This window comes from Danio aesculapii, chromosome 12 (assembly GCF_903798145.1).
Source record: "Danio aesculapii chromosome 12, fDanAes4.1, whole genome shotgun sequence".
NCBI classification, from domain to species: domain Eukaryota; kingdom Metazoa; phylum Chordata; class Actinopteri; order Cypriniformes; family Danionidae; genus Danio; species Danio aesculapii.
The window spans coordinates 26,224,526-26,238,475 of record NC_079446.1 but is presented as its reverse complement, the minus strand read 5'-3'; the positions used below and the strand labels follow the sequence as shown (position 1 = coordinate 26,238,475).

The following is a 13,950-nucleotide window of genomic DNA, read 5'->3' as shown; positions in this document are numbered from 1 at the left end:
TTACATTTTTTTTATTCGGAACACCAAGGTTGCATACATCAATTAATTCTTAAAATTTAAGCCAACAAATTAACCCTATTTTAATAGAAGCACTGTGCTACGTTAAATATGCACCTACTCTTACTGTTAAGAGAAATCAACCAAACTCAATCACGTTTAAACACCATATCACTTTACATAAGACATTTACAAAATAGGAATCTTTTAAATCTTTTTAGCAGATTTTTCATCTAGTTAAACATGACAACTAGCTCATTTTAATCGAAATATTGTCATTACAGTACATAGTCCAGCGTTTTTGCAACCAGTTTGATTTTAGCTTCACATTTGCTATCTAATCTAAGGTATTTTTATATGATCACATTATCAGATCACAATACATTTAAAAAAACATCAAATTAGCAGAAAAAACACTCAAAGGATTAAAGCAACAGGAAGATTATCAGTTCATCAGTAATGCATGCAAGATCAGTTCATGTGAATGTGAAACCGCCCTGACAAAAGCTTCGACCTCAGAGATGTCCGTTCGTATGTCGTTCCTTACGGTGGGCGCCATGCGACCTTGAGCGGACGCTGTGCTTAAATGTGGATATTTATGCAACATGTCCAGGTTGAGCCAGCTACGCTAGCGCTATTGAATTGAGATAATTTGAAAACATTTACTCCTCTCCCATTACAGCCCACACATAATTACCACAACCGACTTCACTGGGAAATTCAACACGGACCTGACTTGCACAGATTTCCAAAGAGTATAATTACGCCTCACAATTTTTACCCTATGAGCCATTAACTTGTTATTTGTCAATCAAAAACGAGTCTCGCTCTCGCTGCAAGCGATTAAAGTACGATTAAAATATGAACGGTATGAAAATGTTTCCTCGGCGTAAAAAGAGTAGTGTAGCAAGTCAGCTGGAGGGCTGTGATATGAGAAAATTACTTGCAAATTTACATCCTAATGTCTGGATTTCCATATATACTGTATAAGTGTAAACTGATAATTTATTCAGAAATGAAAATTCTCACATCATCAGACCATTCATGACTGGCTTTCTTCAGTGGAACATAAAAGGAGAATTGTATAAACATACGAGCAATCCTTTTCACCTCTTTATTTTAAAGCAAGACTGGTTCCATTGAGACTTTATTATGGAGTTTTTCAAACGGTATGTGGTAAACATAAATTATTATTTTGCCATATGTTTTATTATTAAATGTAATTGGCACACACTCACACTACTAAAAGTTCTTATGTAGTTACTCATCACAAACACAAATGTGAGTGCAGCTGAGATCAAAATCTCATACATGGATATATATGCAAATTACATAAATGACATACAAGTGCATCATTTGATTTCACATCCATAAAATGTAATATGTGTAACATAATGTTTCAAAATACTGCAAAATGGGCAGCTTATCTATCCATCTGTATGACTATATATATATATATATATATATATATATATATATATATATATATATATATATATATATATATATATATATATATATATATATATATATATATATATATATATATATATATATATATATATATATATATACACACACACACACACACACACATACATATTATATACATACATATTATAAATATAGCTATAGCTAAATATATATATATACATACATACATACATACAGTTGAAGTCAGAATTATTAGCCCCTTGTTTAATTTTCCCCTATTTCTGTTTAACGGAGAGAAGATTTCTAACATTTTCTAACACATTTCTAACATAGTTTTAATAACTCATTTCTAATAACTGATATATTTTATCTTTGCCATGATGACAGAACATAATATTTTACTAGATATTTTTCAAGACACCTCTATACAGCTTAAAGTGACATTTAAAGGCTTAACTAGGTTAATTAGGTTAACTAGGCAGTTTAGGTTAATTAGGCAAGTTATTGTTAAACAATGTTTCTTTCTGTAGACAATCGAAATAAAATATAGCTTAAAGGGGCCAATAATAATGACCATACTATGGCTTTAAAAAAATTTAAGACCAAATATTTGTCTGAAATAAGACAAATAAAACTACTGTGAAAATATCCTTGCTCTGTTAAACATTATTTGGGAAATATTTAAAAAAGAATTCAAAGGGGGGCTAATAATTCTGACTTCAACTGTATATATATATATATCTCAAACAAGAACAAATCTATACATAAATGTTCAAATATATTAGCTATGTCTAGGCCCACACAAAATCTGCGCACAACTTACTTGTGTGAATTGTATAATTTGAGTAAATTGTGTTAATTTACTTGTGTTTTTATTCAGTTTTTATATTCATTTCAGTAATATTATTGACTAATATGAAAATGTTCATATGATTTATTTACAATACAGTTTGTAAATTATAATTTTCTGTCTTTTAGTAGATTTAAGAGATTTGCTTGGTTTACCAATTAAGTGGATCAAATTAGATTTGCATTGTAAACATTAAATAAAAGTAAAAAATGTATTATTTTTTATTTCATATACTAAGTTTTTAGTTATGATACTCCCAAAATCATTCCGAACAAATACACAGATTTTTTAATAAAATTATTCGCATAAATAGCAAAAAATGTCCGCAGATTCTGTCTGGCCCTAGCTGTCACATATGTGTTCATATATAAATATATCATTGTGTGTAATATATTAGAAATATATTTCATGGTTGGGGAAAAAAGGAGCCAGCCATTTTCCCACTATTTACACATGTTGCATTTATAACATATTTTAAACATGTAAAATCCAAATACAACTTGTAGGTCATAGATGTACTTTGCATATATTTTGATGTATCAAATTTAAATACAGGACAGAGTAAAGCAAAATATCAAACTCACAATCTAGCTTTATTCTAGGAACTAGGAACTATTGGTTAATTTGTTTTTAGGCATATGACGTCTCTGACGTTAAAGCACTATATTTTACATTTTTTGGTGATAGCTAGATGTCAGTTTACTTGAATTATAAGACATTACTAAGACGATTATCTTTTGATTTATACAGGAGAAATTCACACAGGTTTGAAGCTCCATAAAAGTTGAGACATTCGGGTGAATTATCCCTTTGAAGCACCAAAATTGTATCTTATACCACCTTACATTGGTATGACTGCTCTTGTCGACTGCACTTTTGAGGCAAAGCTCTTTATGCTGTATCCGGCGCTGAAATGGCATGACTAAATTGCTTCTCAAACACAGTACAATACTGTTTTTGATAGGTGATTGCAGAAGGAGAACACCCGCAGACAGGGAAATAAGGCTTCCTCTGGGCTGCACATAAGGACATATGAAGTGCTTGATTCTGGACTTGAGTTTGAGAGTGTCGATATAACGTCCATATTATATAAAAAGCCAGAAACTCAGTCCATTACTCTGAATTCCTCTTTCTTTTTTACTTTAATTTGTTTTTTTCCCTATTCTTTAATTCTCTCGGTTTCTTACCCCTACCATGTGCAGTCGGGTCTAACTGTGATTTATGTCTACTTGTGCACTTTACCTAGAGTAATCAAAAGTGAAAGGAGTAATTTGTCTCAAATCATAGCTTAAAAGAAACAAGACAGGAAGGAGGGGGAAAGCAATAGGAGCTCTTGAAGCAGGATGGACTGAATGACCAAGGGCGAGTTGTGTGCATGATTGCTTGAATGCACATAAACGTGCACACTCACCCCCACCCACTCATACACACGCAGTGGTCATGTTCTGCTTAAATGAGGGGGCAGTTGCCTGCGGGCCTCTCGGTAAAGTGAAAATGACTGTCGAGTTAGCTTAGCATGCTAACAGCCTTTCTAAGTATTAGGTTTAGACACGATTCTGCTTTGAAATAATCCCCCCTCCCAGAAAAAAATATAAATAAATAAATTCCGTGGCTTTATATCTGTTCTGCATCGGTTTGAAATGTTAGGCAATACTCAATGATTTTCAAGGACAGCATCAACACATCAATTTATCCCTCCGCCAGTCTAAACCTCATGCTGTGGCCATTTTGTGCCCAGCAGTAGCTGTGTGGCGGTAATTCTGTCAGAAACATTATTGAAACATTTTGCTTTTTTTATACTAAATATGGAAAAGGTCCATTTAAGAACTTTACGTCTTTTTTTAAATCACTTTAGATGGACATGAAGCACACAGGTGAATTTACAGGCACCTTTTATCAAAGTGCCTTTAAAAATGTGCAATTACTTCAGCCGTCAGAAGCTAACAGGAAAAAAAATTTCATCGCTTTTGCTGAAAACGGTGAATGTTGTAAAGCTGTCTTGGTTTATTTGACTCTCAATCCATCCCTTAGCAGACTTCAATATTAAAGGGATATTTCGCTCAAAAGTGTATTTTCAGCTCACCTTATACTTTTACAATCTTTTACTCGCCTTCAAGGTATCTCAAACCTGTGTAACTAACTAATCTTTTGCTAAATGTGTCCACCATTTTAGACTGCCCAAAGAATTTTTCAAAGATTTTCTAAAAATACCCATTTATTTCTTAGAATGCTGAGTATTTTTAATATAAAGGTAAAAGAATCTTTTGTGGAATGGAAAGATTCATTCGTTGTTGATAAAAATATTAACGTCATTAAAGAAACTACGATGTTAGTCCTATGATTTAATGATCTAAAATACAATTCAGAATCCTAATCGGTTTTATTGCCAAGTGTGCTTTACACACACAAGGAATTTGTTTTGGCCACAGAAGCTTCCAGTGTATGTAAAGTGACAAGTGACAACACGAAAATAAATATGAGAAAAGACGACAAACATTAGACAGAGATGCAATTTGACAAAAGAGCTCGGGTTGATGAATTGTATGTACAGATTTGTTATAAATATACATGTTTTAAGGTGCTGTGTTCAAGTGCGTGTGAGAAAGCAATTCAATGTTAAATGTCAAGAAAACAGTTTCTATGTGCTTCTTCAAAACAAATAGGCCTGCAAGGGATACGTTATTGAAGAAGTGAATGAATTTAAGTATTTTGGCATAACTTTAGACATTAATTTAAAATTTGATAGTCATGTTTAAAATGTGTAAGAAGATCAGCGCTAGTGGTGTAGTGGTTAGTGCGTCGACACATGCACTCCGGTGCTCACGGTGACCTGAGTTCAATTCCGCCTCGCGGTCCTATGTCAATCCTTCCCCTCTCTCTGCTCCCCATGCTTTCCTGTCAGTTCTCTCTACTTTCCTATTCAATAAAGATGAAAACCCCGAAAAAATAATTATAAAAAAAAAAATTTGTAAACTTGTGTCCAAGTCTAAACTGTTTTCGTTATTAGAAGATTTTTAACATATCAAACTGCAAAATTATACATGCACACAGTAATACTCTCTCACTTGTCATATTGCATTACATCATGCTTACAAGTCTTTTTAACTACATTGACTCGATATATAAACAAGCAATTAAATTTTGGACTTAAAGCCTGTGCGATGGCATCATTGTGAAGGTTTAATAAATTTAAATTATCTTTAACTGGTTTTTAAATGTTTAAATAATCATGTTCCATTGCTGTTTTCTGATTTAATCAGTACACTGTAAAACCCAAAAAGTCAAGGCAACTCAAACTGTTAGAGAAAACCGATTGCAACAAACCATTTAAGTTCAAAAAATAATCCTAATGAGTACCGTAACTTAATCCATTTGAGTAAATGAAGCAAACTCAAACCAACGGAGTACTGTAAAACCCAATAAGTTTAGGCAACTCAAACTGTTTAAGGAAACCAATTGCTACAAACCATTTGAGTTAAAAAACAAACAAACTAATCTATATGAGTACTGTGAACTTACTTCATTTACATTGAAGTAATGAGGTATTTATTTAACTCATTATCTTCAACACAGAGTTCAAAACTCTTTTCAAATGAGTAGACTTAACTTTCAGCTTATCTTGAGTTAACAACACTCATATCATTTGATAGAGTTGACTGTTGGGCTTTACAATGTAAGATTCAAACCTTTCACTTTCACACGAGCAACTGCTAATGGTGACTGTCTAGTGCCAAAATGTAAGACCTCTTTTGGTCAATCTGTTTTTTTCTGTTGTGGAATGATTTACCTGTACGCCTAAAATAAAAGTTATATAAACGTTTTTAGTAGTGTTCTTAAAAAGTGGTAAAAACAAAACAGTAGTGTTTGCACAAATAGTCTACTATTAGTCTGTTGATCATGTCAACTTTAATTTGCCTAACAGCAATTTTATGTAAAGAATTATAATGTTGTGAATACTGTATGTATCTATTAGGGTTGTCGCGATACCATTAATTAATCTTATGATACTATAACAGCTTAAGTATCACGATACCAAGTAATTCAAACTGTAATTCATATCTCAAATTATAAAGAAAATTGTCAGAAATGCTCCATTTTATGTTTTTATAGGCTTACTTGAATTTAATTCATAATTCCCTCAATGCCAAAATGTATCATTTGCACCTCACTTCACCTAAAATGTATTAATTTTGCATTTTTATTGTATTTTGTAGATAACTGATCAACAAAAAATACATTAAAATAAAGATAAAAATTATACTAAATGAATGTTTGTTACAAAAGAGCATTTTTTTTTAACAAAAATAGGCTATATGAAGTGGTCAAGAATTGTCTTGTGTTTTTCATAAAAAACTTTTTTTTTCAGTCTTATCAGGTAACAATCCAAAATAATCCAAAATTTCACTTTGTCAGTCGTTCTTTTAAGATTGCCGCGGTTGTTGTAGCTACTAAATCATATTAACAGGAACAGAAATGAACAGATTCAGATGTGCGTACGAACTGAAGCATTAGAAAACGTGCAATAGGCTACCATAAAAGGTGCAAGTTCTACACAGTTTTGCAACCTCCAAAGGCCTCCACAGACTGTTAAAATAAAATGGTCTATTGCTGCACAAACGTGTGAGCATTTTAGTGACTTTTCCACATGCAACATTATCTATTGTAGATAGACCATTAATGACGATACTACTGATACTACACTTCCAGTATTTTTGAGCCATAGTATAGCGACACTACCATAGTCCCAGTAAACTGTGCAACCCTAGTATCTAATATATTTAACTTTTGTCAAGCCTCCAGTGGACATTTTGTTGTCCAGTGTAATTGTGATGTCCATATCAAATAAATAAATAAAAACAATGCAAAATGCTCTCAATAAGCAAACAAAATATATGGATTTAACCAGTAACAGATAAATAAATAAATCATACAAGACAGACTATACAAACAACATTCACCTTAAAAAACACATCTCTTGGTTTAGCACTTCCATTATTAAGCTTCTACATATAATTACTACTTACAAATATAATTATCTAGGTGGAAGAATGACAGAACAGGTTAAGAGAGAGGGGGGGAAATCAATATGCATATATAAATTAAGATTACACATTTATTTGTATTCAAAAGCTATAGTAGTTAGAATTAATTGTTCAAGATAAACAAATTGCCCTTTTTGTTCTCCCTGTGCCTGGTGGTCAATTTAAATTCTATGCATTTATTATCTCATCTAATGCCGCGCCGAGTCAATCAAGCACTGATTAAAATGAAGCGGTCATGACTAATTTTCTTTTCTTTTCTTTTTTATATTTCACCAGAAAAGTTTCTTCCATTCCGCCACAGACATAAGATGCATTAGTATTCAGGCAATCACATGTGCGGTGCTCACTAAATCCACCGACACAATGGAAACGGGAAGCTGAGAGAAAATGGCACATTACAATGGCTCCATTTTAACAAGCAATTGTCTTCCACTCTAAATGAAAGACGCTGCTGGTATTTGGGTTGTTTGTTTACACTAAAACAATGAGAGGGTCTCGGCTAAGGTCAAACAGCACCTCTGTGTCTCGGTTTCTATTGCTATTCGTCTGTACGCTTTATGGTTCTGCTTCCAAGAACTAGATTTCGTTTCAGCACACGTCCTAGTTTGCCTAAGCTGTTGTAAACACAAAATGTCAACTCTTGGATTTGGATAATCCTGTTAAGATTCGTATTGTCCTCCAAATTAAATAATACAAAACGCAATTCGACGCAACCCATGTATCTACAGCAGAATCTAGTGTGTCTCTTGAGTATACATTAGCATTTTCCCCACACACATTAACGACGACCCGTATTGAGCGCAGTGATGAGCAACGGACGACAGCGACGCACTTATGGGAAGCATGAGATTTTGCGAGGTTCATTACCACTTCAGTCGTCGAACGCTTAACATTTACCATAAACAAGCTCTCACGTCTGCTTCTCGGGAAGTTTGCGGAGATGAAGAACAAATAATCTCTGTAATGGAAGCGATGGTTTAAGAAGAGCTTGAAGTAAAATACAAATTAAAAGACTAATGCAGCCGCCTCCTTTTCATCATGATTGACAAACGAGAGCAATGGGATTATTTCTCATCTCTGATCTCTTGTCAAGCTTTTGTCAGGGCTTTTCAGGCGACTGAGAGGCTGGTGAATTTGATAACCCTGGCTCTGACATTTTCAGCCTTCTAAAGCCCCAAGAGCAATCATCTCTGCTGACATTTGGAAAGGATACCAGGGTTACCTTTTTTTTTTTTAACTGTGAGAATCCACAATCACAGACAAAGGCATTTTGTCCTTAACCCTGTGATTCAGATTCTTTTTTTCGGAGCTCTGCCAGCCTTTTATTGTTCCCATTGTGCATAGCTGCATGACTGAGATTGTGTGTCTGTATGTGTGTGTGTGAGAACATGCGTATAAAGGCTTAGGGCTCTTACCTGATGGGTAGCGCTCAATGACTGGCAGATCATCCACCTGCAAGGTGGCGTTACCACCACTTCTCGTAAAGCGAACTATGTGGTACTTTCCATCATTTACAAACTTTGAAGTTTCTTCAATGTTTATGTCATCGGTGCCCACATTGAACACCACTTTGATATTGCCTCTTTCCTGTAAAGATAGAGAGAGAAAAAGGAAGAAAAAAAACAGAGAGGGAGATAAAGGATGAGGACTTGAAGATTACATCATAGTCATTCTGTTCTGATTCGTTCCGCCAGCAAAAAGCGGTCAAGTTATATGCGCTGGTTTATTTTAGCACATTAACAGCACACTTAATGAACGTCAGCAACCTTTAGCAGGACAGTTTTTGATTATTAATAAAGGCCCTCATGAGGAGGCAGCTATACTCCATCTTAACTGGCAGAATAACAGATGTACCGTATTTATTGAGGACCAAACAAGGTGATAGTTTATCAGCCCGTTCACAATTTCTCCTGACAGCGCAATGCATCAGAAAGATTTACAGCCACTTGAATTCGCCAGCAATAGGCGGCATTCATATTTAATAACAAAAATATCTATAATTTATATTTTAATGAGACTATTAGATGAAGGAAACGGATATTAACACGAAAACTGGCAAGTGTTTCGCTTCATTTTAGCAGTTTTGCAATCCTCTTGGGATATTAATTAGCAGGGATATGTTTGTTATGCCTGTGTACATTAAGGGAATGTTTCGGATTTGGTTCAGACGTTTAGTAAACATGATATAAAATCAAATTTAGTATGTTTTATTGCATTAGCTATGTAATACGCTAGTGATAATGTACAGCCAGGCAGTCATTATGACGAAATAAATCCTGACAGGGTGATTAGCACACCACCGCACAGCAGGAGAGTCTTGTATCATCCTGAAGTAGATTATTTAGCATTAACAACCGGCTGACTGTACATTATCCTGCTCATTACATGATTACTTGCCAAAAAACGTAAATGGACATCAAATATTGATTTTAGCTGAAATTATTTAATCACACGAGAAGAAAAAAGATAATGCAGAGTGATATGATATGACGTTGCTTTGTGCTTTGTTAACAGCCCAAGGCTGATTTTCCAAAATAAAAATATTACACAGCTTCCATTTTTATATTTAGGTCAAAAATGTTTAATAAATGACCGCTAAAATGTTTAGCACCCTGTTGTGAAAGCAAGCAGAGATCCTAGTTTCATTTCTCTCATATCACCCCATGCTCTCTTTCTTCTCACATTGTAAAATGATTGCAGCTCAGCTTTGTGTGGGGTTCTGATATATTTCTAAACACAGACGGAAAGACATAAACTCACATGCTACATTTAGGGCAAAAGAATATTACCAGCAGCAATCCGTAATTTTAAAGGGGGTGGCATGACTGCAGCAGATGTCAAAATAAAATTTACTGTGTCACACATTAAGCCTTGTAAACTAAATAATACTACTTTTTCATTCCCGTTCATGTTCAAAAGTTTCTCAACAAGCCTGCAGGCAGATAACATAATCGAATCACAGGAAATCACAGGAAAAAAAAATAACCTTATAAGATTTTTTCCCCTTGAAATCAGCGCCTCAAGGCAATATGCTGGTCATACAGAATAATGTGTGACAGTCTCACTGAAACGGAATGTAATCTGTATTCTGATGCGGCGCTTGTCATTTTCAGTGTAAATTCTCATCAATGCGTGTTTCTGTCTTATTAAAGCGAGCAGTGAGAGAGAAATCACCCAGTGTGCTTCACATCCACACCACTAGATGGCCTCAATCCTTAATGATTTCCTTGTTGATGCAGAAGCTCAGTGGGTGGGCTTCACTTTTGCTAATTACAATAAAAGGTATTCATGTGCGAAGCATCTCCTCTCATGAAAACAACCTTCTAATAATACTCGCTGGATCCACTTGCTGCTCATCTTATATAAAACAGCAACAAAGCCCACTCTGTGCTCAACTCGATGACCTGCATGCCTACATGCACTGCTTAGTTAACCAAAAAAAACTTGTTGCAAACTTGTTCCGAACGCTATTACATGAGCGCATTCAATCGTGAAAATGGTTATTTGACATATTCTCGACAGATGGAGGGCCATTAGCTTAAAAACACTGCTGTGGGAACGTGCGGTCCTTCCGATTGATTTGTTGCAGATTGCAAAAGCTACATGTGGCATTTGAAAATAATGAAATGAGGTGTGCATGAGAAGATCCCTCAGCGAATTCCCCTAATTCACACCTATCTGCGGGAGGAGAGCAAGCGGAGGACAAATCGCAACACCAGACTTCATTATACCCTCCCAGGAGATGTGTGTTTTTGTCTGGATACTCTCAAGCCTTCTTTTTCTGTCACACACACATGCACGCATCCCATGTTGTCATCTCCAGCTGGGGCGAAGCCGGATGTTCCTTCCGCCTCTCACACCCCATAATGAAGACAGACTCTGGCCGTTAGCCCTATCCTCTGCCTATTACAGGGAACAATGGGGCAGCGTCTCCTTCACCCTCGTCTGCGCTCTCTATCAGCCTTTCTTCAGGGCCAATCTCTCTCTTCCTGCCCATCTTTTCAGCTTAGTGGTCAGAGAAGTGATGTGAGAGCTTGGCCTGCTCTCCAGCGGGCTGTGACACTCCACGCCCCCTTCTAATTGGAGACCGACCTCTTGTTCACCCTTCCATCCAGGCGGTCCCTTCGGGTTGCTGACCTCATCCTTCATTTGGGGTTAGGCGACTGGGAGTAACACCAAGGGTGGCAGGCCTTTTGAAAACTCGGAAATGACAGAGTTGGATCAACCAGGGGGGGGGGACAGGGACTTGCTAATGAAGTCCGTAAGCATTTTTTAAAGGAAGTTCTGACTTGGACGAAGGGGGTTCAAGACCTTCGCAGGGGGGCTTTTTTAAAGTGGGCATAGTTTAAGAGAGACACCCTTCGTCCTACATTCAGTCCCGGGTGTGATAATGTCCCAGTTTCGCAGAATTTTCTGTTTAAAAAAAGAAGAAGGGAAGAAGGAGGCGGTTCTATTATGAATGCCTCAGGGGCTAAACATAAGGGAGGGAAGAGCAAAATTGAGCCGTGACACCAAATCCCAGATTACCACAGAATAACAAATGTTTTGGGTGATGTGCTCAGGATTCGCTGTTTGCTAAACGATCCCTAAAGTGAGCGAGGGATGGGGTTTCATTTTAAAAGGAGGACTTGGTTCCGCACGGCTACGTCTCGGTTCGTCTTGTCCGTCGTGTCACCTCTCCGTCGAGGCCTGCAGTGCTGCTCTAAATATAAAGAACTAATACAACTGGATTCTCATTAGACTCAATGGGGGTTGTTATAGCAACACTGCTCTCTCAGAGTTCTCTCGTTTCTTGTAGGCAATTAGATGACAACCACCGTGCCACCCTGATTGACAGAACACTTCATCTACTCTGGAATGGAGACGATCTCCCCTCGCTAGGCACAAAAATAAGATTGTTGTTCTGAACTTCTGCATGTGGATTTAAAAAATAATTTAAAGTAGTTTGGGGAAGGGTTCTTTCAGCTGCCTGAGTATATTTTATATATTTGTTTCATTACTTGATGGAAAACATTTAAAGTCTAAACTTTACTGACAGATGTCACCCAACTTTCCCAGTTTTTTTAACAACAGCTCAATTAGACAACTTGTACAGTATTGTTTTTAATGCTATATTTAATACACTTTTCAAAAACCTTCCTTTTGTGAAAGCCGTCTTTAAAGATTCAGCTAAAGTCAGAATTATTAGCCCCCCTTTGAATTTTTTTTCTTTTTTAAACATTTCCCAAATGATGTTTAACAGAGCAAGGAAATTTTCACAGTATGTCTGATAATATTTTTTTCTTCTAGAGAAAGTCTTACTTGTTTTATTTCGGCTAGAATAAAAGCAGCTTTTAATTAAAAACATTTTAAGGACAAAATTATTAGCCCCTTTAAGCTATATATTTTTTCGATATATATTTAGTCTACAAAACAAACCATCATAATACAATAGCTTGCCTAATTACCCTAACCTGCCTAGTTAACCTAATTAACTTAGTTAAGCCTTTAAATGTCACTTTAAGCTGTATAGAAGTGTCTTAAAAAATATCTAGTCAAATATTATGTACTGTCATCATGGCAAAGATAAAATAAATCAGTTATTAGAAATGAGTTATTAAAACTATTATGTTTAGAAATGTGTTGAAAAAAATCTTCTTTCCGTTTAACAGAAATTGGGGGAAAAAATAACCAGGGGGGCTAATAATTCAGGGGGGCTAATAATTCTGACTTCAACTGTATGTACTGTATTTAAAATCTTGGCTGCAAATAGATATGTTGCCGGTCCAGCATTAGAAAGCATTATGATTTTCAAGTGTTTTTGAAAGAAGAATCTTCTGTTTATCAATGTATAAATGGAATAAAATTAAAGCATTATTATAAAATATTATATATCAGTTTAAAAAAAAAATTCTATATCAAAATATTTTAAAATACAACTTACCAATGTGATGAAAAAGTGATCTTTTTAAGCATTATTATTCCAGTCTTCACTAAATAAAGAATATGTATTATTTTTATTTTATCAAGAACACATTGATCAAGTGAGAAGTCATTTATAATGTAACAGGATTTACATCAGGGTTTAAATAATTACACAAAGCTGTGTAATTATTGATTAACAATAAGAACTGATATTAATGATTGAGAATCAGTGACAATAGATCACAAGAGAGCAAAATGATTTTCATGATCAGAGTGATTTATATAAAAGATCATGTGAGACGGAAGACTGATGTAATGATGCTGAAAAGTCAGCTTTGAACCACAGGAACAAAACATGTTCACATAGAAAATGGTTATTTTAAACTAAAATAATACTTATTGAAATAACATATCATATACACTGTTATATACACAAACAGCCTTAACATGAACTCTTAATGCTTACAACTTTGAGTGCTAGAGTAAGAAATAATAAAATAATAAAATATGTTTTATTGCATTAGCTATGAATACGCTAGTGATAATGTACAGCCAGGCAGTCATTATGACGAAATAAATCCTGACAGGCTGATTAGCACACCACAGCACAGCAGGAGAGTCTTGTATCATCCTGAAGTAGATTATTTAGCATTAACAACCGGCTGACTGTACATTATCCTGCTCATTACATGATTACTTGCCAGTTAAAAAAAAAACGTAAAT

The 13,950-nt window shown here is 35.1% G+C and overlaps 1 protein-coding gene across 20 annotated transcripts in view; it reads right to left on the bottom strand.

Moving 5' to 3' along the window:
• Positions 1-13,950, bottom strand: part of nrxn1a (neurexin 1a) — a 317,361-nt gene that overhangs the window by 34,184 nt on the left and 269,227 nt on the right. For all 20 annotated transcript variants that reach the window (XM_056468880.1, XM_056468881.1, XM_056468889.1 and 17 more), the window contains one exon: positions 8,739-8,910. In XM_056468880.1, the coding sequence (XP_056324855.1) occupies positions 8,739-8,910 (172 nt within the window). The remainder of the gene's footprint in view (positions 1-8,738; positions 8,911-13,950) is intronic.